At 40.1% G+C, this 25,729-nt stretch overlaps 1 protein-coding gene across 1 annotated transcript in view; it reads right to left on the reverse strand.

The window, feature by feature from the left end:
- The window catches only part of MCCC2 (methylcrotonyl-CoA carboxylase subunit 2), a 101,004-nt gene that overhangs the window by 66,312 nt on the left and 8,963 nt on the right, over nt 1-25,729 (reverse strand). Inside the window, 5 exon segments of the mRNA XM_077818013.1 lie at nt 369-481; nt 8,356-8,483; nt 10,966-11,067; nt 14,797-14,881; nt 18,539-18,605. Coding sequence (XP_077674139.1) covers nt 369-481; nt 8,356-8,483; nt 10,966-11,067; nt 14,797-14,881; nt 18,539-18,605 — 495 coding nt within the window.

Consider the following 25,729-nt stretch of genomic DNA (forward strand, 5'->3'; position numbering starts at 1 on the left):
ACCATCATGCACAGGGGTCCTCACTTCTCAAGCATTGATTCAGAATAATCAACTGTTGCAAATGATATCCTAAAGCTCTCTTTCACTCCTTCATCCCAGGCTGACCATTTCTCTTTTTCTCCACTCCAGGAGCAGCTAAGTCACATCACTAACCCTGAGGCTGAGAAGAAAGACAGCCTATTTGTAAACCACAATGCCATTCTGTGAACAGTCATGGTGTTTACAATGTCTCCAAATCCCCACACTGAGCATCAGGTCAGCAAAACTTTAAGCTGCCAAAAACCTGAGGCGCTGAGATGAGCCTTACACCCAGATTGAAGAAGCAGGCGTGCAGAGTAGCTAGAAATTTTTGCTTTAAAAAAAGTTACCTGTGGAATTCTTTCTGAGGACATGAGTGCTTGATTATAAAAAATGCGACCAAAGTGATCTCGATCCGGAAATACTTCTGCCTGGCGGGGTAAGTTTGCTCCTCCTGAGTCAACTAAGTCAAGTGGAATGAAAAATAGATTTACATACAATTTATCTCCTGCACAATTTTAAACAGAGATATTATTTCATATTATTTAAAAATTACTTGAAATGTCACCGGTTTGCAAAAATGTATACTCAACATACTAATCATGAAAAACAGGCCAGGCGCCTCCATTTGCAAAAGGAAAATTGATGAGCACACATAAGCAGCTGTTATGCATCCCAAACATTTTTAGGTAAACTAATGGTAGCTGCATATAAAGATGTAATTACACTTGGCTTTACAAATCTTTTGAAATTCATCTGACAAACACCTGTTTGTTTTAAAAGAAACTCCCTTATAGGCCTTAAAACAGGAAATTAAAAATTAAATTTTCTGTGTTCCAGGATAAACTTATTTCCTTCCTACATATATACAATCTAATATCATTCACTGTAGCTGCAGAAATTAAAACTACACTTAATTAAAACAATATAGAAGGAAAGACATTCTAAGGGAGGCACTTCTTAACCTCTCACTTCATGAGTGGTTGCAAGAGCCTAATGCTTTGCTTATAACTCGATAAATCACAGAAGAGCATACCTTTGGTTTCAAAGAACAGAATCACACAGAATTGCTCACTGGCAATCCATTCACTCTGACAGTAAAAGTTTACAAGCCAAATATTGTTTGTTAAGAAGCTATACTGAAGATTTTATATTAAAAATATACTACCTATACCACAGCAAGCACATTTAGCACACACATTTGCTTATTTAATAAAATGTCTAAGCATGCTAAAATTAAAAAAATAATTTACTCAACCATTGACTTTTTTGACTGATTAAACAAACATGGAGTAAAACACATTGAGATGGAATATACTCAAAAAAATGTCAAATTGTAGAAAGCGATTAACAGAAACTACAGATGAAGTTTTGAGTTTTTATTCTTTTTTAGATGGGAGTATTTCAAAAAATTTAAGTAACTTTCTAAGAGAACCTTTCAACAGAAATAATAAAACAACAAAATGACTTCAGTTCCTGTCTTTTACATGTAACTTGAATTACAGTTGATGTGTGCACACAACTGTTCCCCACTGGACTCTTTTGCTTTGTTCTATTACACAGGTAGTAAAATGAAATAACCCATTCCTCTGGGTCTTTAGTTCACTTTACTACCTTTATAAAAGGAATGAACAGATAAGCATATCATCAAAAAGCATTGTATATGTGAACGTGTCTGAAATAAGTTAATGTGTCTGGGGATGGAGCAGGAATCCTCCAGAAACATCTCCATGAAGCTCTCCTGGAGGTACTCTGAAGGCCTTTGCAGGTTGCTGGGGAGGGCTGTCTTATTTCATCCTCCATGGTAGAACACTTTACTACGTCAAGCCAGTAGCAAGTAGTCTGGAATCATTGCACCACAAAGCATGGCAGCGAATGGTCCTGGGTTTTGGTCGCATTCAAGCAACATTAGGTCTTTATCTTTCTGCGTTAGCCTCAGGAGAGTGATATCATTCATGGTCACCTGGTTGAAATAGGGGAATTTTTGTAAGGGAACAGGTTTCAGAGTAACAGCCGTGCTAGTCTGTATTCGCAAAAAGAAAAGGAGTACTTGTGGCACCTTAGAGACTAACCAATTTATTTGAGCATTTTATTTGAGCTCAAATAAATTGGTTAGTCTCTAAAGGTGCCACAAGTACTCCTTTTCTTTTTGTAAGGGAACAGTAAAAGGACCTCGTTCATGCTGGGTTGTTTGCGCTTGGCTAAAAGGGATCATCCCAGAGAATAGCCACACGGCGGGAGGAGGGATGAAGGGATCATCCCAGAGAATAGCCATGTTTTTGGGTGGGGGGAGGTGTGTGCTGCACATCCACCCAAAAACCGCAGCCCCTCCTTTTAAATGTGAAACTCAGCCGGCATTGCTTGCTATGGGAAAGGATGGCGCTGCAGTTTGAAACCATTCCCACATGTCATGAAGGCGTAAGAAGCCAACCCCGCGTACCAAAAGGCTTACAATGGCTGCCTGGAAACCGAATTCTGTTGCCCAGCCATTTGTGATGTGTCACCATACTGGCAGGTGCTCAATATAAAAGGCAAAATGCGACCTTGTACCTAAAGCACATGTGCTGTGCTGTGAATTGCTTGATTCACTGTGAAAGAGTCTCCCTTTTGTTCTCAGAAATGTATCATCTTAAACTTTACTCTCCCTTTTTATCTCCCCCAGGTGCAAATGTTTCTATGCTCCCCAATCATCTCCATCCCTGAGGTTTCCGCAGATTAGAAGGCAAAAAAAATGCACTTGCGATGACATGTTTTCCAAGCTCATGAAGTCCTCCCGCACTGATAGGGCACAGCTTAATGCATGGAGGCATTCAGTGGCAGAGGCCAGGAAAGAATTAAGTGAGCGCGAAGAGCAGAGGCAGGAGGCGATGCCGAGGCTAATGGGAGAGCAAACGGACATGATGAAGCGTCTGTTGGAGCTGCAGGAAAGCCAACAATAGCACAGACCTCCACTGCATCCATTGTATAACCGCCTGCCCTCCTCCCCAAGTTCCATATCCTCCTCACCCAGACACCCAAGAACATGGGGAGGGGGGGGGGCACCCAGCCACTTGGAGGGAGGGGATAGCTCAGTAGTTTGAGCGTTAGCCTACTAAACCCAGGGTTGTGAGTTCAATCCTTGAGGGGGCCATTGAGGGATCTGAGGCAAAAACTGGAGATTGGTCCTGCTTTGAGCAGCGGCTTGGACTAGATGACCTGCTGAGGTCCCTTCCAACCCTGATATTCTATGATTCCACTCCAGACAAAGGCCCAAACAACAGAAGGCTGTCATTCAAACAGTTTTGATTTGTAGTGTGGCTACAAATTCATGGTAAATAGGCCTAATGGCCTGTGATGGGATGTTAGATGGGGTGGGATCTGAGTTACCCAGGAAAGAATTTTCTGTAGTATCTGGCTGGTGAATCTTGCCCATATGCTCAGGGTTTAGCTGATCGCCATATTTGGGGACGTGAAGGAATTTTCCTCCAGGGCAGACTGGAAGAGGCCCTGGAAGTTTTTCGCCTTCCTCTGTAGCATGGGGCACGGGTCATTTGCTGGAGGATTCTCTGCTCCTTGAAGTCTTTAAACTACAGTTTGAGGACTTCAATAGCTCAGACATAGGTGAGAGGTTTTTCACAGAAGTGGGTGGGTGAAATTCTGTGGCCTGCGTTGTTCAGGAGGTCAGACTAGATGATCATAATGGTCCCTTCTGACCTTAGTATCTATGAATCTACAATAAGCAATGTGGCCTTGTCCTTCCCCTCCTTCCGCACCCCACCCCACCCGGGCTACCTTGTCAGTTATCTCACTTTTTTTTTAATTAATAAAGAATGCATGGTTTCAAAACAATAGTTACTTTATTTCCTTTGCCAGCTGTGATCAAAGGGAGGAGGGTGGTTGGCTTACAGGGAATTAAAATCAACAAAAGGGGTGGGTTTGCAGCAAGGAGAAACACACAAAACTGTCACACCATAGCCTGGTCAGCCATGAAACTGGTTTTCAAAGCCTCTCTGATGCGCAGCACACCTCACTGTGCACTTCTAATCGCCCTGGTGTCTGGCTGCTCAAAATTGGCCACCATGCGATTTGCCTCAATCTCCCATCCCGCCATAAATGTCTCCCCCTTACTCTCACAGATATTATGGAGCACACAGCAAGCAGCAATAACAATGGGAATGTTGGTTGTGCTGAGGCCTAACCTAGTCAGCAAACAGCGCTAGCAAGCTTTTAAACGTCCAAAGGCACATTCTACCAACATTCTGCACTTGCTCAGCCTATAGTTGAACTGTTACTACTGTCCAGGCTGCCTGTGTACGGCTTCATGAGCCATAGCAGCAAGGGGTAGGCTGGGTCCCCAAGGATAATTATTGACATTTCAACATCCCCAACGGTAATTTTCTGGTCTGGGAAGTAAGTCCCTTCTTGCAACTGCTCGAACAGCCCGGAGTTCCTAAAGATGCGAGCGTCATGCACCTTTCCCAGCCATCCCACATTGATGTCAGTAAAACGTGCCTTGTGATCCACCAGTGCTTGCAGCACCATTGAGAAGTACCCCTTGCAGTTTACGTACCGATTGGCAAGGTGGCCTGATGCCAAGGTAAGGATAGGCGTCTGTCATAAATATAAAGGGAAGGGTAAACCCCTTTAAAATCCCTCCGGGCCAGAGGAAAAATCCTCTCACCTGTAAAGGGTTAAGAAGCTAAAGGTAACCTCGCTGGCACCTGACCAAAATGACCAATGAGGAGACAAGATACTTTCAAAAGCTGGGAGGAGGGAGAAAAACAAAGGGTCTGCGTCTGTCGGTACGCTGCTTTTGCCGGGGATAGAACAGGAATGGAGTCTTAGAACTTTTAGTAAGTAATCTAGCTAGGTATGTGTTAGATTATGATTTCTTTAAATGGCTGAGAAAAGAACTGTACTGAATAGAATGACTATTCCTGTCTGTGTGTCTTTTTTGTAACTTAAGGTTTTGCCTAGAGGGATTCTCTATGTTTTGAATCTAATTACCCTGTAAGGTATCTACCATCCTGATTTTACAGAGGGGATTTCTTTACTTCTATTAAAAGTCTTCTTGTAAGAAAACTGAATGCTTTTTTCATTGTTCTCAGATCCAAGGGTTTGGGTCTGTGGTCACCTATGCAAATTGGTGAGGATTTTTACCAGACCTTTCCCAGGAAGTGGGGTGCAAGGGTTGGGAGGATTTTGGGGGGAAAGACGTGTCCAAACTACGTTTCCCAGTAAACCCAGTTAGAGTTTGGTGGTGGCAGTGGAGATCCAGGGACAAAGGATAAAATTAATTTGTACCTTGGGGAAGTTTTAACCTAAGCTGGTGAAAGTAAGCTTAGGAGGTTTTCATGCAGGTCCCCACATCTGTACCCTAGAGTTCAGAGTGGGGGACGAACCTTGACAGCGTCTATCTCCCCACCACAGTTAGGGAACCCCATTGCAGCAAATCAATCCAGTATGACCTGCACATTTCCCAGAGTCACTACCCTTGATAGCAGAACGTCAGTGACTGCACTGGCTACTTGGATCACAGCAGTCCCCACAATAGACTTGGCCACTTCAAATTGATTCCCAGCTGACTGGTAGCAGTCAGGCATTGCAAGCTTCCACAGGGCTATCGTCACTTGCTTCTCAACTGTCAGGGCAGCTTCAGGGTATTCCTGCGCTTCAGGGCTGGGAAAAGCAACTCACAAAGTTCAAGAAAAGTGGCCTTACGCATGCGAAAGTTTCACAGCCACTGGGAATCATGCCATACCTGCAACACTATGCGGTCCCACTAGTCTGTGCTTGTTTGCCGGGCCTAGAATCGGCGTTCCACTGTATCAACCAACCCCACTGCTGCCATGATGTCCCAACTGCCACAGCCCATGCTTTCAGGAATGTCTGTGTCCATGTCCTCATCACAATCGCCCTCATGCTGGCATCTCTTAGCCTGGTTCTGCACATACTCCAGGATAATGCGAGTGGTGTTTACAATGCTCACAACAGCAACGGTGAGTTGAGCGGGCTTCATGCTTGCAGTGGTATGGCGTCTCCACGGATAACCCAGGAAAAAAGGTCCAAAACAATTGTCTGCCGTTGCTTTCATGGTGGGAGGGAGGGAGGAAGGGATGGAGGGGCACTGATGACACGTACCCAAAACCACCCTCGCCAATGTTTTTGCCCCATCAGGCATTGGGAGCTTAACCCAGAATTCCAATGGGCAATGGAGACTGCGGGAACTGTGGGATAGCTACCCACAGTGCACTGCTCCGTAAGTCGATGATAGCCACAGTACTGAGGACACACTCCGCCGACTTAATGCGCTTAGTGGGGACATACAAAATCGACTGTATAAAATCGATTCTAAAAATCAACTTCTACAAAATCGACCTAAATTCGTAGTGTAGACATACCCTTAAAAATGTAGGACTGCAAGGAACCTCAATAGGTCATCTAGTTCAGTCCTCTACACTGAGGCATGTCTAAGTATTATCTAGACCAGTGGTTCCCAAATGCGTTCTGCTGCTTGTGCAGAGAAAGCCCCGATGGGACGGGACGGTTTATTTGCTTGCCGCGTCCGCAAGTTCGGCCGATCGCAGCTCCCAGTGGCCACGGTTTGTTGCTCCAGGCCAATGGGAGCTGCTGGAAGCGGCAGCCAGTATGACCCTCGGCCCGCGCCGCTTCCAGCAGCTCCCATTGGCCTGGAGCAGTGAACCGCGGCCACTGGGAGCCGCGATCGGCCGAACCTGCGGACACGGCAGGTAAACAAACTGGCCCAGCCCACCAGGAGATTTCCATGCACAAGCAGTGGAATATGTTTGGGAACCACTGATCTAGACCTTCCCTGACAGGTGTTCATCTACCTTGTTGTTAAAAACCTCCAATCACAGAGATTCCACAACATTGCTAGGTAATTTGTTCCTTACAGTTAGAAGTTTTTCCTAATGTCTAACCTAAATCTCCCTTGCAGCAAGTCAAGCCCATTACTTCTTGTCCTGTCCTCAGTGATTAAGGAGAACAATTTATCGACCTCCTCCTTATAACAACCTTTTATGTGCTTGAAGACTTAGCATGTAATGTCCCCCTTCAGTCTTCTCTTCATCTGTGCGCTAAATGTGCTTGCTGTGAGGTAGTATATTTTTAATATAAATTCTTCAGCACTGAAATACTCCCATCTAAGAGATTACGTAAGTCCACTTGTTTCAATCTTTCCTCATAGGTCATGTTTTCTAGACCTTTAATAATTTTTGTTCCTCTCCTCTGGATTTTCTCCAATTTGTCCACATCTTTCCCAAAGTGTGGTGCCCAAAACTGTACACTATACTACAGCTGACGCCTTATTAGTGCTGAGTAGAGTGGAAGAATTACTTTTCATGGCTTGCTTACAACACTCCTGCTAATACAGTAGAACCTCAGAGTTATAAACACCATAGTTACAAACTGACCAGTCAACCACACACCTCATTTGGAATTGGAAGTATGCAATCAGGCAACAGCAGAGCCCCCCAAAAAAAAGCAAATACAGTACAGTACTGTGTTAAATGTAAACTACTAAAAAAATAAAGGGAAAGCAGCATATTTCTTCTGCATAGTAATGTTTCAAAGCTGTATTAAGTCAATGTTCAGTTGTAAACTTTTGAAAGAACAACCATAAAGTTTTGTTCGGAGTTACAAACTTTTCAGAGTTACGAACAACCTCCAATCCCAAGGTGTTCCTAACTCTGAGGTTCTACCGTACATCCCAGAATGATGTTCACTTTTTTTACAATAGTATTATATTGTTGATTCATATTTAGTTTCTTATCCACTATAAAACCCGGATCCTTTTCTGCAGCACTCCCATTTTGTATTTGTGCAACCAATTGTTCCTTCCCAAATGTAGTATTTTGCATTTGTCCTTACTGAATTTCACCCTATTTATTTCAGTACATTTCTCTAGTTTGTCCAGATCATTTGAATTCTAATCCTGTCTTCTAAAAGGCTTGCAACCCCTCCCAGCCTGGTACTGTCTACATTTATAAATGTACTCTCTGTGCCATTATTCAAATCATTTATAAAGATAATGAACAGAATCAGACCCAGGACAAATCCCTGCAGGACCCCACTTGATATGCCATTTCAGCCCGATTGTGAACCACTGATAACTACTCTCTGAGTAGTATTCCAACTAGTTATGCACCCACCTTATAGTAAGTTCATCTAGGCTATATGTCTCTAGTTTGTTTATGAGAAGGTCATTTGAGACATCAAAAGCCTTATTAAAGTCAAGATATAGTGTTGATGGTGTCCATTCAAAAATGTAGTCTTCTAGCTAGAATCCCTGACCTTTGTTTAACAGCAGCCATTTACTATTTTTGTAATGGGACTTACCTAAATATAGACAAGGGAGATGATTTTGCATTGCAATTTCTTGAGCGCGTAAATGTTTCTTCACCGTGACTGGATAGTAGGTACCACCTTTGACAGTTGCATCATTAGCAACAATCAAGCACTCCACTCTGAAAAGTAGAAACTTTATGAGAACCAAACATATTTCCCAACTGACCTACTTTACCACTATAACCATGATAACTGCAACAATTTCCATCAGCATTAAATGTTTATTGCTTTAAAACTGTTCCACTGTTCGATATCTCTCTTCAAGGCTGCATGTGATTTCATGTCATATTTGCTTCCAGTTCTTATAAAAAATACTATTAATGAAGAAGCATCTGAAATCTCTAGTTTTAAAGAAAGCTGCACGCATTTTACTGAGCACAGCTGTTGTTAAACATTTTCTTATACTCTCAAAATCTGCTGCAAAGTGCATGTCCTTCTCGAAAAATCCCTATTTCTGTGTTCTGTATTGGCAGCATTCATATTCTGAGAAGGGGACCCAGAGTATGACAGTCCAGTGTCAAAATATAAAGCAGTCCCCAAACCTTCTCTACAGTTGCATCAACTAAAGGAACAACTTTATAGCTTCAATTGTTGTTCATGTGGCAAAGCAACTGTTCTGTTGATTAGCAGTATGTAAGCTGAAAAAAAAAAGTTTACAATGCAGGGCTCCCACACTGTCAATGTCAACAGCGATATTACTTTTCAACATAAGGCCACCCACAAGACGTTAACGAAAAGAGAAAGTGTTTATTTTAACATAACACACATGCTGGATTTAAAACCAACTGTAGCTAAATACACTTCGGAAATTCTCAGTCTAATACACTTTTGGAAGAAAAAAATACATCGTTTTCTTAACTGTACTTTGGCACGTGGTTGAAAATAAAATACTTGCTTTCATCATTCCTGATGAAACTGGAAATAGTAATCAACAGTTATGACTAGATAGATATACCTGTATTATATTTGATGGCAGAAATGAGGCTCTCGATGTGTTAGCTTCAACATGGGAGTTTAGAACCGAGGAACTATGAATTTGTAATGTATTTTGTTAACTATTTCTTTTCAGTTCCAGATAAACTAACTTGGCTTCTTAGGTTATTGAGAGAATAAGAGACAGGTTCTCGGCTCAGAGTAGCTGAGGTGCGATAGTGGAGTGGAAAAGGTGTTTCTAAGATACATTTCAATCACCCAGTTCTGGGCTGTTCAAAGATGCTCTAAACTACGCTATCTGCAGTCATCCCACAGGGACCACTTCACCAGTCTAGAATCAGTGGACCACCATGTGATCTGCCCTTCCCCTCAGAACCTTAGCTGAGGCTGATAATCTGGCACTAAGACTCGTGTAGATATTTAAGCTGATTTTTAAAAAATTTGTTACTAACTTAACTCTGAGCCATTCTGTCTTTGCAGCACCATACCTTCATGCTAGAAGAGCCTGTGAGTGGCTCTACCTAGAATCTACCATGGATTCATACCAATGAATCCATGAATTACCCAGACAGACTGTGAAAGCAAAGTAGCAACAGTTAATTGCTCACTGATCAGCCAACTTATGTTAAAACAGAGTAGGTGAAATCCACAAACACCAGAAATCTTCCAGAGTGACCCAGGTACTTGAAACTAAAAAAAAAAAACCCTCCCCATTATTAGAAACAAACCCAAAGAGCAGTTCCACCTCAGTGGCATCCCCTTAAAGCCACAAGCCATTTGAATGCCCTTACTAAAACAGATTTTATTTTGAAGAAAGGTAAATGGCTGTTCGGAATATTTTTTTTAAGAAAGAAATATGAGAGGAGCTTGGCCCTTAAGCCATACATCGTGGGTGGCACAAGAAGGCACTGGATAAAATCATTACCCTCCTGGGGTTCCTTCAGCTTCCTGGCTCATCATCCCTAAAGTAATATCCCATTACACTAGTTTTAACAAGTGCATCAATCTCCCTTAGAGAGACTTTAAATGAGCACACCCCATTCTTAATCCAGGACACCTTTCCACATGTTTAAAATTGCCTTTCTACCTCACCTATGTCCTTGCACAATTAACCACATATTTCTCATCAGAAAGATAACACTGCAGCCTTCAAATGAATTAATAGGGACGTTGCTACATGTATTGTCTAAGGTCTGATCTACACTAGAAAATTAGATGAGTTTAATGACATCAGTCAGGGGTGTGAAAAATCCACAACCAACCTAAATCCACCCACCCCCCACCCCCGTGTAGACAGCACTAAATTGACAGAAGAATTCTTCTGTCAACCTAGCTACTACCTCTCAGGGAGGTGAATTACCTACACTGATGAAAGAACCTCTCCCATTGGCATAGACAGCACAGCTGCAGAATTTTAGGTGTAAACAAGCCCTACGAATAAGAATAATAAGAACCCAGCTGAATCCTTTCCCTGAAGTCAAAACTAAATCGGCAGAATAGCCATTTTAGTAATCTTCTGGGTCATAGAAGTCAAGTACGAGAAAGCCTTCAACTTAATATTGGAAACAAAGTGCTAGATGGCTCCCAGAGCTGGAATTAGGAACCACACAAAAACATCCTCTTGCTTGTATAATAGACATAATATGTAGATCACTGGCAATTTCTTACCCCGACACTCTTCCAATGCCTGTGATAATGCCTCCTGCCGGTACCTCTTCATTACCATACAACTGGTAACCTGCAAACTGGGAGAACTCCAAGAATGGAGACCTAAAAAAATGACAAACATTTTGACAGGATTATTAACCGGAAGCAGCCTGACAAACATTATTTTCTTTTGTAAAGTTCATGGCTTTAAAATGTGTTCTTGCAATACATCTTCCAAACAATAGATATGTCAAGATTACGAACCAACACTACTTGCCAGCAGGGTGGATAAAAATCAGTGATTTAAAAAAATAAATTCAAAATTGGATTTTTTTATTTAAATTGGATTTTTTTGAGGAAAAAACCTATCTAAAGATAGTTTTAATTAAGATACAATATAGCTCAAAGATATTTCATCATAGAATAGGGATTATAAATTCTAATTCTATAGTATGAGACAATATAGTCATATAATGTTTAAGAAAAGTTTTGTAAATGAGTTCCAATAGTTCATGGAATAGGGACCCCAATCTTATGGGGTTCCAGAAGCTTCTGTATAGATTATTTAGGTTAATCTTTCTATCTGCCCAATGGGACTCAGTGCTCTATCTAGAAGATACCGTCAGAAATGCTTAGTTTTGCAGTTCTCAAACTGTGGATTTGTGTCTTCAAAGATAGCATGCATGTTAACAGCAAAAATGGTTTTAAATAAATAAATAAATAATATATAGACGTGAGAAATAACAGACCTCAACCCTATTGTCCCTCTGCAATTTTGTGTACACCTCTCTCTAAAAGTGCAAAGTTTCAAAAAGTTCAAAGAATAGAAGATTGTTGGGGGCGGAATAGATCTGGACAAGGAGAAGTCGTCTGGAGACAAATGTGAGAAGGGAGGGACAGGCAGCAAAAACGAAAGTGAAACTGTTTGAGCAGCATATTCCAGAAGTCTGGAGGCCTTTCTGAGTGTAGCCTTCATTGATTTGGCATCTACCATACCATTCTTTCACTAGAAGGGAAAACCTATAATGGCAGCAGGCCATAAAAGAGACCCAGTTTGAGAATATTTTAATGAAGTTCCCCTACTTGTGGGTAAGACAGGCATGCGTGCAAAATGCAAACAGTGCAACAGAGAAATTCAAGGCCTGGTTGCCCGAAACAAACAACATCATGAGTAGCGTTCCTTCTCAGGAGGTAGCTGCATTGAAGATGATGAAAGGAACGTGTCTGAACATGCAGGATCTTCAGGTTGGTAAACCTTTTTAATTTCAGACTTCTTTCCTAAGGACTGCCTGTCTTCCTTCTGGACTATTCTTGAATTCTCATGTTTGAGCAAAGAATATAGTTGTTATTTTATGGTACCATCATTTTAGATGCAGTTGCGATAAAAAATAAATAGCTGAAATAGGCAGATCTTCCTTTTACAATTTCACCTTTAAAGTAGTACTGAGTGTCAGTGAATGCAATGAGTAATACTAAATGAGCAGTATGCTAATAATAATTAAATAACAGCATTGACTTATTTTGTTAAGGAGAATCCATCCTCAACATGCAGGATTCTGAAGACTATCCACCTTCTAGATCACCATAATTTTCTATGTTTCAGAGTTATCTGCCAACGATAGTGTTTCAGTCACATCACGTATGTCATATAGCCACAGTATATCACCTATAGCAAAAAGAAAAAAAAATCTCCATCATCCAGAAATAACCATAGACAAATTTGTGAAAAGAACCAGCAGATTACAAAAAGAGGTAATGGAAGAAAAAATTGCCCAGTTTTATGCAACAAACTCTCCTTTCCGTATGATTGAGAACCCACACTTCATTAACATGGTTCAGTCATTAAGATCAGGATACAGTCCACCCAACGGAGCAGATGTCGCAGGCAAATTGCTGGATAAAGCATATGGAAGAGAAATTGAGCAGTGTGCAAAAGGTCTAGAGGGTGAAATTGTTAACCTGAGTCTTGATGGGTGGAGCAATGTCCACAATGATCCGGTTGTATGTGCTTGTGTGACAACAGAAGAAGGAAATGTCTTCCTTACAGAAACAATTGATACATCAGGAAATGCACACATAGCAGAATACTTTCAAGAAGTAGTAGTAAAAGCTACAACAAACTGTGAAAAAAAATTCAAATATCTAGTATGCAGCTTGGTCATAGACAATGCTGCAAATGTATCCAAGATGAGAAGAAATTTAGAAGAGATTTCCAAGCTAACAACATACGGTTGCAGTGCTCATTTGACGCACCTCCTATTTAAAGACTTCAGTGTTCCAGAAATAAAGGCTAATGTTGTTGAAATTGCAAAATACTTCCGTAACAACCACTTTGCAGCAGCTGCTCTGAAAAAAGTGGGAGGAACCAAGTTAACTCTCCCACAAGACGTGCGATGGAACTCAGTAGTGAACTGTTTCGAACACTATATCAAGAACTAGCCTAATCTGATGACAGTTTGTGAACAAAATCGTGAAAAAATAGTTGGCACTGTCACAGCCAAAGTTGTCAACATTGGGCTTCAGAGACATGTTGAACACATGCTGAGTACCCTGAAGCCTATTTCTGTAGCCTTGAACAAAATGCAGGGAAATAGCTGTTTTATTGCTGATGCTGTTGAAATTTGAAAGGAACTGAGTGAGATCTTAGAAAGAGAAATATGCAATGACAGAGTTAAATTACAAGCATTAAAAAAACTAATGGGACAAGCACTCTCTCCAGCTCATTTTCTTGCAAATATTCTCAATACTCAGTACCAGGGTCAAACCTTAACTGCTGAAGAAGAGGAGTTGGCTGTGACATGGACATCCAGCAATCAGCCCTCCATAATGCCAACTATAATAAACTTCAGAATTAAGGGCGAACCATTCAAGAAATATATGTTTGCTGATGATGTTTTAAAGAAAGTCATAAACAGTGAACTGGTGGAAGTCACTTAAGCACTTGGATTCAGAGACTGTTGAAGTGATAATCTTCTGCTAGTGTAGAAAGAATATTTTCTTTCTTTAGACTACTTCATTCCAAATTGAGAAATCGTTTGGGACCTGAAAAAGCAGGAAAGCTTGTTTTTCTTTTCTAGATTACGAACAAACAGGAAAATGAAGGTGAAGATGACTGAGTCAGCTGCAGAAGCCAATATTTTAAGTTTCTCATGTTGACCAGGCTGACATAGTCTATTTAATTTTTGTTGGTTTTTTTTAAATATTTCATTTAACTATTTTAGTTAAAAACAATTTTAACAAAAATAAACCTGATTTTAAAAAACCTGAATGTTTAATTAACTTCAAAAATTCATGTTTGTTTTGTTAAAATATTATACGTTTGCTGTTGAAGAAAAAGATCCAGAATACATAATGTTGTTGTTTTAGTTAAATAAAACAATTTAAATGTCTGTCTGGTGATGTTCTCCTCCTAATACAGCATGCCAAGAAAATCCTCCAAATATTAATGATTAACCTGTTGAATTGGAGATAGTTCACCTCCCAATGACTTCATAAATATCTGCTTCAATTACCTTTGGTAACTGAAATAACCAAACAATCATTCATTTTCTGATATAGCTGTAAAACTAATCTGGAAAGTTTTCAAAATAAATCACTTTAAAAATTTATGGTGTGTACCTTCTAAAAATGAAACCTGAGTTGTGAAGAATATATATGGAGGTTATAACAACCAACAAGAATGCACTTTTATGTAGAAATCCATGATTAAATCTAGTCTTCCTGACTAGTGATTTAAATCAAATCCACCCTGCTTGCCAGTAGTTTAGGAACTTCAATAAAAAAGACAGTTCTGTTAGTTTACACAACACAAAAGAGTATATGATGCTTTATAGCCAAAAATAAATTACCCACCCTGGATCTATGAGTCTGTCAATTCTCTCTCTGGGTAACAGCTTTCCTCTTGATGTATGAAGCTTCCGTGCCTTTTCTCCACCCCCTGTGATACGAGGTCATTCATTAGATCTACTGTACACATATATGAATAAATCACTATTAACACTTAACATAGAATGAAAACAGATCTGAATTCTCAATTACAAAAATACAGACCTTAAGGAGACAATATATTTAATAGAGCTGACATTTTAGGTGACTGATTTAAGATGATGATGCAGATAATTCTGTCTGTCATATGTTCTAAGTTACTTTTTCTACATTCTTTACTAACAAAGTTTGAAAGCAAATAAACTCTCAGCTAATACAGCTCATCTGCTGCTGTCATCTGGAGTTGTCATTTTGACAATGAACTAACAGAGCACTCAAAAACTTACTTTTCAGGGATCATAGGAAGGAGACATGGGTTGTGTTAATTTCCCTACAGCACATTCTAAATTGCTTTGCTAAGCTCAGTTTTAAATTGCTCAACTGATGGGAGATTTCTCGGGAGATTACTCTAGAGTGTAGAAGACCTCACAGTCGGGGTATACACCATTTCCTTTTGCTCCTCTTCATCCATTCCTTCATTATCTCACTTTGGACCACCCTAAATTATACCTCTCATTCCTTGGCGTTTAACACCATTCCAACACTTGTTGCCAGCTGACATCTCTCACCCTCTTAGTAGCAGTGGCATGTATCATTTTATATTTCCTCAGAAACTAACCCCACAGATGTCAGTGAAGGCTAATTCAGTGAGAGCCATTCCTATTGATAGGGTGAAAGAGAGACACTTACCCTTTAGATTTATGCCAGACAGCCACCTAATCATTTTTGTATGCTTTTATGCCTTTTCATTACACTATAGACTTCACAACTTCAGTGAATTCCACAGACTGAAGGGTAAACTAATGCTCAGGAGGAATTTAAGTGAGCAGGATAAAGTAGAGTGACTGCAATACTTTGCTTTTCTCCTATCCCCATCTGATGGAAAAACATAGGAAGAGTCACAGAAACAAACAGCCCTATCCTATTAGTCCTGAGCACCACTGGGAGTCACTGATCATCCTTCACATCCATTGAAATTAATGGGAGACAATGATATTCAGCACTTCCCAGAAGAAAATCTGGAGCCCAATCCTGCAAGCAAGTAATAACGATAAAATTAAACATGCAACCTTAATTCTGTTCCCTTCCAAAGGTGTGGAAGAAACTGTATTGTAAAATTTGAGAAATAGCAACTTAACAAATAAACTCTCATAATGCAGACAAACAAAGGGTCAGAGTTGAAGTTGGAGATCCAGCCCTGTTAGTTGTGCAGTTGGAGGTCCACCACAGTTAGTTGTGCAGCCCTGATTTTAAATTTTATATTCTTCACTTAGTTGGAATTAGTCAATTTGGATTTTACTATCATTGAAGATTAATCCCTGTGTTTGTAGTTTTCCTATAATACAAGGCATGGCTAAGTTCCTCAAAGGTCATGTCTGCAAACTGAGGGTATATCTACACTACAGCAGCACAGCTATGGCTGTAGTGCTGTACTATAGTTGCTTCTTACATTGACAGAAAGGTTTTTTCCATCTATGTAGTTAACCCTCGTCTCCGTGAGGCAGTAGTTAAATCAACAGAAAAATTCTTTCATGGACCTAGCTGCTTCTACACCAGGTTTTAGGTCAACATAACAATATCTCACAGGGCACAAAATTTTTCAAAGCCCTGAGCAACGTAGAGAGGACAATCTAATTTTTAGGTGTAAACCAGACCTGATACACTAATTGACAACTTGAAAAGAAGTGTATTTGCCCAGCTGACTGGTTATAAAGGCAAAAAGCATAGCAACAGACTGGAATGAAGAAGGGAAAACAGCTGAAGTGAAAAACTTATCAGTAAAAGTCTCTTATTAACAATCCTATTTGTTTAAACGAATACTGTCATTAAATTCATTAAAACAACATACTTAGCTGTTCCTAAGATGTTAGGAATTTAAAATTATTTCATTTTAATAATCAACTTTCTACTACTTATTCAGTTTGCTTACTTTTTGCCTTTCTCTCAGCTTAGACAATGAAAGATACAGATACAGATGCAAGATACAGTTTCTTTAAGTCAGCTTCACTTTCCTTTAGAGTCTGTTTCTAGTCACTTTCAGGTCCTTATGCACCAGCACACAGCTGTGCTATTTGAATGGCAAACATAGGGTACATTAATTTAAAAACTTCACTGCAAGTTTTTTAAAATGTCATGGAAACATGTTATTGGTGTTAGATTTTTGTTAAGGTTTATTATTATTATGGCAAAACCTTATTGAACCAAATTAGACCTGATGTTATCCCTTCAAAGGTTTCAACTAATGGAAGAAGAAAAGGAGTATTTGTGGCACCTTAGAGACTAACCAATTTATTTGAGCATAAGCTTTCGTGAGCTACAGCATACTGTGGAAACTGCAGAAGACATTATATACACAGAGACCATGAAACAATACCTCCTCCCACCCCACTCTCCTGCTGGTAATAGCTTATCTAAAGTGATCACTCTCCTTACAATGACAGGTTTCAGAGTAACAGCCGTGTTAGTCTGTATTCGCAAAAAGAAAAGGAGTACTTGTGGCACCTTAGAGACTAACCAGTTTATTTGAGCATGAGCTTTCGTGAGCTACAGCTCACTTCATCAGATACATACCGTGGAAACTGCAGCAGACTTTATATATACACAGAGAATATGAAACAATACCTCCTCCCACCCCACTGTCCTGCTGGTAATAGCTTATCTAAAGTAATCGTCAGGTTAGGCCATTTCCAGCACAAATCCAGGTTTTCTCACCCTCCACCCCCCCCCCTATGATAATCAAGTTGGGCCATTTCCAGCACAAATCCAGGTTTTCTTACCCTCCGCCCCTCCCCCCCACCCCCCCCCCACACACAAACTCACTCTCCTGCTGGTAATAGCCCATCCAAAGTGACCACTCTCTTTACAATGTGTATGATAATCAAGGTGGGCCATTTCCAGCACAAATCCAGGTTTTCTCACCCCCCCACTGGATTTGTGCTGGAAATGGCCCACCTTGATTATCATGCACATTGTAGGGAGAGTGGTCACTTTGGATAAGCTATTACCAGCAGGAGAGTGAGTTTGTGTGTGTGGTTTTTGGGAAAAAAAAAGGGGGGGGGGAGTGAGAAAACCTGGATTTGTGCTGGAAATGGCCCACCTTGATTATCATACAAGAGAAATCATGCAAGAGAGAAAGATGAAAACACAGGTCTCTGTCAATCTGGGGAAAAATTCCTTCCTGACGCCACATATGATGATCAGTTAGGCCCTGAGCATGTGAGAAAGAATCAGCCAGCTGAGAGAGAGAGAATGCCACCTCAGATCACTGGCACACCCTGTTCAGTATCCCATCTCCTACCATGGCCATCTCTGATGCTTCAGAAGAAGAGACAAAAAACTCTTGCAGAAAATTTTTTTCTTGGGCAGGGCGGGAGGGGGAGGAGAGGGCATTCTTTCCTGACCTTTGCAGGTGGCTGGGTGAAGCCCTGAAGCATGAGCTTTAGGAACATAAATGAGCTCTGCCCCCTACTGACACGAGAAACCCCATCACACAACACACTCATAAATTTGTCCAGTTATTAAAAAGTAAGATCAGTTAAGATAAACTCTGTAAAAAATAAATCCAGGGCTACTTTAAATAATGTTCTAAAATCACATACACAGAACTTACCTAATCTGATTTTTTCTGCTAGCTCTTGGAGTTCAGTTACTAATGCTTTCATTCGTTCATAGTTTTCCTAGATGGGGGGAAAAGGTGAGCGTTTAAACTTTAACCAACACTAATAGCACTATATTTTAATAGAGAATCATGTCACAGGAAAATGTGTTAGATACTGGTGATATCACATTGTTTGTTCCTCTTCAAAAAAGTTTATATTTTCTTCACACTAATAACAAAATTTTCACTTATCTTTTATCCAAGCATCTCAAAGTGCTTTCAAACAAGCCTCACAAGAGCTCTAGTGGAGTTAGATTCTCAGAAGACTTGTTTTATGTTTCAGTCCATCAGAAATCAGCTTATCCATAAAAGGAGGCTATGGCGGGGGAAGCGTGCTCGGGTTTTTTCCCTTAAGTTTTGTTTTTAACTAATCATAATAACATACATCAGAAGGACTCAGTTCAAACGCTAGTACTCCTACTTTGTGCCAAAAGTTCATTGGTTCAAGTCCCAGCCTGAGGAGAAGTTAAAACTCAGATTCTCTATACTTATTCCAGCTGACTACTTAGGTATAAGCTAGGGCTGCCAAGCAATTAAAAAAATTAATCATGATTAATCGCACTGTTAAACAATCTGTCATTTATTTAAATATTTTTGGATTTTTTTACATTTTCAAATATATTGATTCCAACTGCAACACAGAATACAAAGTGCACAGTGCTCACTTTATATTTATTTTTGACTACAAGTATTTGCACTGTAAAAAACAAAAAAGAAATGGTATTTTTCCAATTCACCTAATACAAGTACTGTAGTGCAATCTTTTTGTCATGAAAGTTGAACTTATAAATCTAGAATTATGTACAAAAAAACTGCATTCAAAAATAAAACAATGTAAAATTTTAGAGCCTGCAAGTCCACTCAGTCCTACTTCTTGTTCAGCCAATCGCTCAGACAAATAAGTTTATTTACATTTGCAGGAGATAATACTGCCCACTTCATGTTTACAATGTCACCTGAAAGCGAGAACAGGTGTTCTCATGGCACTGTTGTAGCCGTGTCACAAGATATTTATGTGCCAGATGCGCTAAAGATTCATATGTCCCTTCATGCTTCAACCACTATTCCAGGCAACATGCATCCATACTCGAAAATTATCCAAAGCAGTGCACACCAACGCATGTTCATTTTCATTATCTGAGTCAGATGCCACCAGCAGAAGGTTGATTTTCTTTCTGGTAGTTCGGGTTCTGTAGTTTCTGCATCGGAGTGTTGCTATTGTAAGACTTCTGAAAGCATATTCCACACCTTGTCCCTCTCAGATTTTGGAAAGCACTTCAGATTCGTAAACCTTGGGTCAAATGCTGTAGCTATCTTTAGAAATCTCACATTGATACCTTCTTTGCGTTTTGTCAAATCTGCAGTGAAAGTGTTCTTAAAATAAACAACATGTGCTGGGTCATCATCCCAGACTGCTATAACATGAAATATATGGCAGAATGCAGGTAAAACAAAACAAGAGACATACAATTCTCCCCCAAGGAGTTCAGTCACAAATTTAATTAACGCATTATTTTTTTAATGAGCGTCATCAGCATGGAAGCATGTCCTCTGAAATGGTGGCTGAAGCACGAAGGGGCATAAAACTGTGATTAATTTTTTTAATTGTGATTAATTTTTTTGATTTAACTGCGATTAATCGACAACCCTAGTATAGGCTAAAGACACCAAGATGCTTATCAAAGAAAGAACAGAAATATCCTGGTGTCCTCAGCAACATCCCTTCTTTTAATAAAACGGGCTCTAATGTTTTTGGATGTGAGTAATCCATTAATGAGCTCATAATTACTGCCCTGTTTGCCAGGGTCACTGCACAAAATTACTATTGCAGCATACCTCAGTAATTAAAGATACTATCCCACCATATTCCAATATGGCTTTTTAAAGACTCTAATAAGAGTTGCTCTTTTTAAATATAGATAGATTACATATACACACATATACAGGGTATAGTAGACAAAGAAAGAAGACAATAGCTATTGTGCACTCATTCATATTGAGTTATCTTATTGTTACCCAGTTAGAAAATATAGAACTCTGCTTTAATATCAATAGAACCACTCTGTTTAATTCTGAAAATGTAGAATTGTTAATCAAAGTTGTCCCCCAGATATCTAATGAGTCTCACAACAATAAGGCTTTCTCAGGTCAACACAATACCCTGACTCACTCCTTTAGTCACAGAAAGGGCACAATGGTGGTGGAGCGGAAGAGGAAAAGAAAGAGATGAAGTGCGCACATGCAGAAAACAAACAAACAAACACTAAGACAATTTTCATTTGAGTTATTTTAATTTCATACTAAGTCATAGTCTGTCGCAAAAGATCATCACATGCATTCTGAAGTTATTACTGGAAGCTGAGAAATCCATTTTAAAATATCTTTACTGAAAAGTGAAAACATATGGTCTTAATAAAGGGCTTTAAAATTTTGCCAGTCATCTAGTAGTCAGAGCTGATATAAAAGATGTGTGGGTGGAGACCCATCAGCAAGATCCAAGGACACACTTTGATTTAAAAAATCCAGCTCTCAACCCCCCATACCAGCTCCTGAAAAAGGGTTCATATTCTTAGCAAGGTGCTTTCCTGGGACACTGCTTATATGTGCCATCTTTATTTATCACCCTTTGGCTAATAAGCAACTGATAAGACTGAAGCCTCTACCCTCAGCTGCTGGAAGAGAGATTCTCTCTTTCACATACTACCACTCTATAGCCTACTGGCTGCTTTGAGTACGGGGAATCTCCACAACCCTACACCCCTCCCTGCACTTTCCAGGCTCCTGGTGGGGGAGGGGGAGGAAGTGGTCTATTATTATTTTTATTTTAATCCCCTCACCTTGCAAATAGCTCCAGTACCTACTTCTACTGTTCACCACTTTCCTAAATAGTAAGTACACATTGCAATTGATTATTGCTAGTTTTACTGGTGTCACAGGATTCCCAATAGCAAGCAAAAAACTGACCAGTCTTGTTAATTTCACTGCTCTGCCGCAGCAGTTGTGCAAAAGCTCTCAGCAGACTAAGGGAGACAAAACTGCATTCAGTTCACATCCAAAAGATTCTCTTTGTAGACTTATTGATTAGCTTTTTCTTTTATCAGAGAGTCTAAGGCCAGAAAGGACGACTGTGATCACCTAGTCTGACCTCCACTATAACACAGCACATAGAACAGGGGTGGCCAACCTGTGGCTCCGGAGCCACATGCGGCTCTTCAGAGGTTAATATGCGGCTTCTTGCATAAGCACTGACTCCAGGGCTGGAGCTACAGATGCTAACTTTCTAATGTGCCAGGTGGTGCTCACTGCTCAACCCCAGGCCCTGCCCCCACTCCATCCCTTCCCCCAAGGCCCCTGCCCCTTCCCCCGAGCCTGCCATGCCCTTACTTCTCTCCTCTCCCTCCCAGAGCCTCCTGTGCATGCGAAACAGCTGACTGCGGGAGGTGCTGATCCACATGGCTGCTGGTGGGCGGGAGGCACTGGGGGGGTTGATGGGGAGCTGCTGACGTATTACTGTGGCTCTTTGGCAACATATATTGGTAAATTCTGGCTCGTTCTCAGGCTGAGGTTGGCCACCCCTGACGCAGAACTTCACCAAAATAATTCCTAAAGCATATCTTTTAGAACAGGGGTTCTCAAACTTGATTGCATCGCAACCCCCGTCTGACAACAAAAATTACTTCACGACCCTAGGAGGGGGAACCGAAGCCTGAGCCCACCCAAGTCCCGCTGCCCTGAGCTGGGGGCCAAAGCCCGAGTCCCACTGCCGCAGGTGGGGGGGAGCCTGTAACTTGAGCCCCGCCGCCCAAGGCTGAAGCCCTCAGGTTTTGGTCTTCAGCAGTGGGCTTGGGGTTTGGCCACAGGTAGTGGGACTGGGGCTTTGGCCCCGGGTCCCAGCAAGTCTAGCGGCAGCCCTGGAGACCCCATTAAAACAGAGTAGCGACCCACTTTGGGGTCCTGACCCACAGTTTGAGAACCGCTATTTTAGAAAAACACCTAATCTTGATGTAAGTGACAGAGAATCCAGCACGATTCTTGGTAAATTGCTTCAAGGGTTATTTACTCTGACTGTTAAAAAATTTACACTTTATTTCCAGTCTGCATTTGTCTAGTTTCAACTTCCAGCCATGGACAGTGTTATAACTTTCTCTGCTAGACTGTTCCCCATGTAGGTACGTATAGACAATAATCAAGACGCCCTTTAACTTTTTTTCCTCTGTTAAACTATATACATTTATCTCCTTGAGTCTATTACTATAAAGCATGCTTCCTAATCCTTTAATAGTTTCTTGTGGATCTCCTCTGAACCCTCTCCAATTTATCAACATCCTTCTTGAATTGTGGACACCAGGACTGGACACCATATTTCAGTGGCAGTCACACCAAGGCCAAATACAGAGGTGAAATAATCTATTTCTACTTGGGATTCCTATTTATGCATCCAAGAATTGCATTGCCCCTTTTGGCTACAGCACACAGGGAGCTCATGTCCAACTGATTATCCACTATGACCCTCAAATCTTTTTCAAAGCCACTGCTTCTCATATGAGAGTCGTCCAGCCTGTAAGTACAGCCTACCTTTTTTGTTCCCAGATGTATACATTTAGTCATATTAAAACACATATTGTTTTCTTGCACCCAGTTTACCAAGCAATCTGGATCACTCTGAATCAGTGACCTGTCCTCTTTATTATTTATCACTCCCCCAATTTGTGCATCATCTGCAATCTTTATTAGTGATGACTTTATGTTTTCTTCCAGCTCATCACTAAAAATGTTAAATAGCATAAAGCCAAGAACCAAACCCTGCAGGATCCCACTAGAAACACAGCCATTCAAGGAGGAGGATGATTCCCCATTTACAAATTTTGAGCCCTATCAGTTAGCCAGCTTTTAATCCATGTTACAGGTGCTATGTGAATTTTATATCGTTCTAATTTTTTAATCAAAATATCACAAAGTAACGAGTCAAATGCCCAAACTTGTAATCTCATTAAAAAAAATAAAAATCAAGTTAGTTTGACAGGATCTATTTTTCATAAATAGACTGGCATTGTGTTGACTGGCATTAATTATATTACCCTCCTTTAATTCTTTATTAACCAAGTCCCACAGCAGCCACTATTATCTCGTCCGGGATCAAGTCAGACAGACAGCCCTACAATTATCCAGATCATCCCATTTACCTTTTTTTAGATATTGGCACATTAGCTTTCTTCCAGTATTCTGAAACTTCCCCAAATTTTTAAAATGTTATAAAATAACCACCACACGTCTGTTTCATTTTTAAGCCTACGATAGTTACAACACCCCAAATCTCTGAAACTGTGATTAAGAAAAAATATTTTCTTTATTCTTTGTTTTCTTATGTGGGTCATTTGCCAGGATGCTTTCTCTCTTATTCAGTCAGTTGCCCCACGTGTCTCTCTTTCACACAGTATCAGGAAAGAAAACCCCCCCTTTAAAAAAAAAAGTGATTGAAAAACCACAAATATTGGCAGAGGGACTTGGAAACAGATACACTAGCTGAAACTAAACTCATTTTTTAAATTGACTAGATATTGAGTTGACCACATCCCTTTAAAAGCTGCATAAACTGACAATTTAGGCCATGAACTTGCAAAGGCTTAAGCATGTAAATAATTGTATGCATATGAATTATTGAATTCAGTGGGACTACTCTTATACATAAAGACACAGGCATGCTTAAGTCTTTGCAGGAGCAGATCATTTAGCGACCCCTCCCATGCCTCCCATTTGTCAGTGGTAGAAGGGTTTTTCAGGCCATGAATTAATATATCATAAAATGGAACTACTGAGTGAATTTGAGACTTGAATATCTCCATTTTTAATCCTAGTTCTCTAACTAGAACAGTAAATCATTCTACTCTACAAAGCAGCAACAATAATACTTTTAGATCTTATCTTACGCTTTGAGCAAAATAATAAAAATTTAAAAAATAAAAGGTTGCTTTTAGCAGTATACATTATTACTTCTATCATATATTTCTGAACTTTTGTTATATAATGCTAAAAGGACATGCAAGATGCCATGCATTCTTCTCTAGAAGAAAACTGTCTTTACTTTATGAGTACTATACACATCTGTTGTTAATATAACAACTTCTTGATACCACAATGCAAATCTGAGGTGGCAGAAATTACAAACTAATCCCGCAATTATTGCAAGGTTGAGACCTCTATTAGAAGCCATACTTGCAAAATGGCTACAGGATCTGGTCCTCTGGGTCTTTTTCCAGAATTTAAACTTTCCTTTTCTCTTTTTAAAATTGCCCCTCTGGTTTGTAAAATAGGTTGGCCTTCTAAATGTAAACTGTCTTGCTGAATTTACAGCCATAAAGACAAATATTAGCTAAGGGAAGTGTGACTTTCATCACACCTTACGCCTTCTTGTGTTTGCAGTGTTATCCCATGTAATACCTTTGTTTCAGACTGTAAGTGCCTTATAGCAGGGACCTTGGCTTTTCTGTGTTTGTAAAACATCACATACACTTACAGTGCTCTATAAGTAATTACTTCTACAAAAATGTAAACACTGTTTGCCACCTTACTGCATGAATGACGTACCAGATGTACCCAAGTAAATGTGCTTGTCCAGTATAGCTGGACGTACCTGGCCTGTCTTGACATCCCACAGGAAACTGCTGCCAAAATACATGAACATTTGAAAAAATAGTGAAAAGTTTGTTTAAAAAAAAAATACTGAGTCAGGTCTCATTTTTACTTTAAATTCTGAGGGCACACGCAGATGGCTAATGCCAATTTAGTTGCCTAAAGTAAAAAGTAACTATTGAACACTTACAATATTTCTGACTTGTTTGGTTTATCATATATACACTTACTAAAGTGTCACTGTCAGCTGTTTTGTCCCCAAATTTATATTTTGCAAAACAAAACCTAAGATTAATGGAAATCTTTCTATAACATATTTTTGTTTGGTTGGCTGGTTCAGTTTCTTGTTTTGTTGTTTGGGGATTTTTTTTATCCCAATGGAAAGATTTTAAAATAAATGCATATTCCCCTGCAGGGTTTGCAACCCACATACTACAACACTATGAATCAAAAAGTGCAAGTGATTGATTTTCAGTGTTCAAGCTGGGGGAAAATGCATGTACACAAATAGTT

The sequence above is a fragment of the Eretmochelys imbricata genome, chromosome 5 (genome assembly GCF_965152235.1).
Source record: "Eretmochelys imbricata isolate rEreImb1 chromosome 5, rEreImb1.hap1, whole genome shotgun sequence".
NCBI lineage: Eukaryota > Metazoa > Chordata > Testudines > Cheloniidae > Eretmochelys > Eretmochelys imbricata.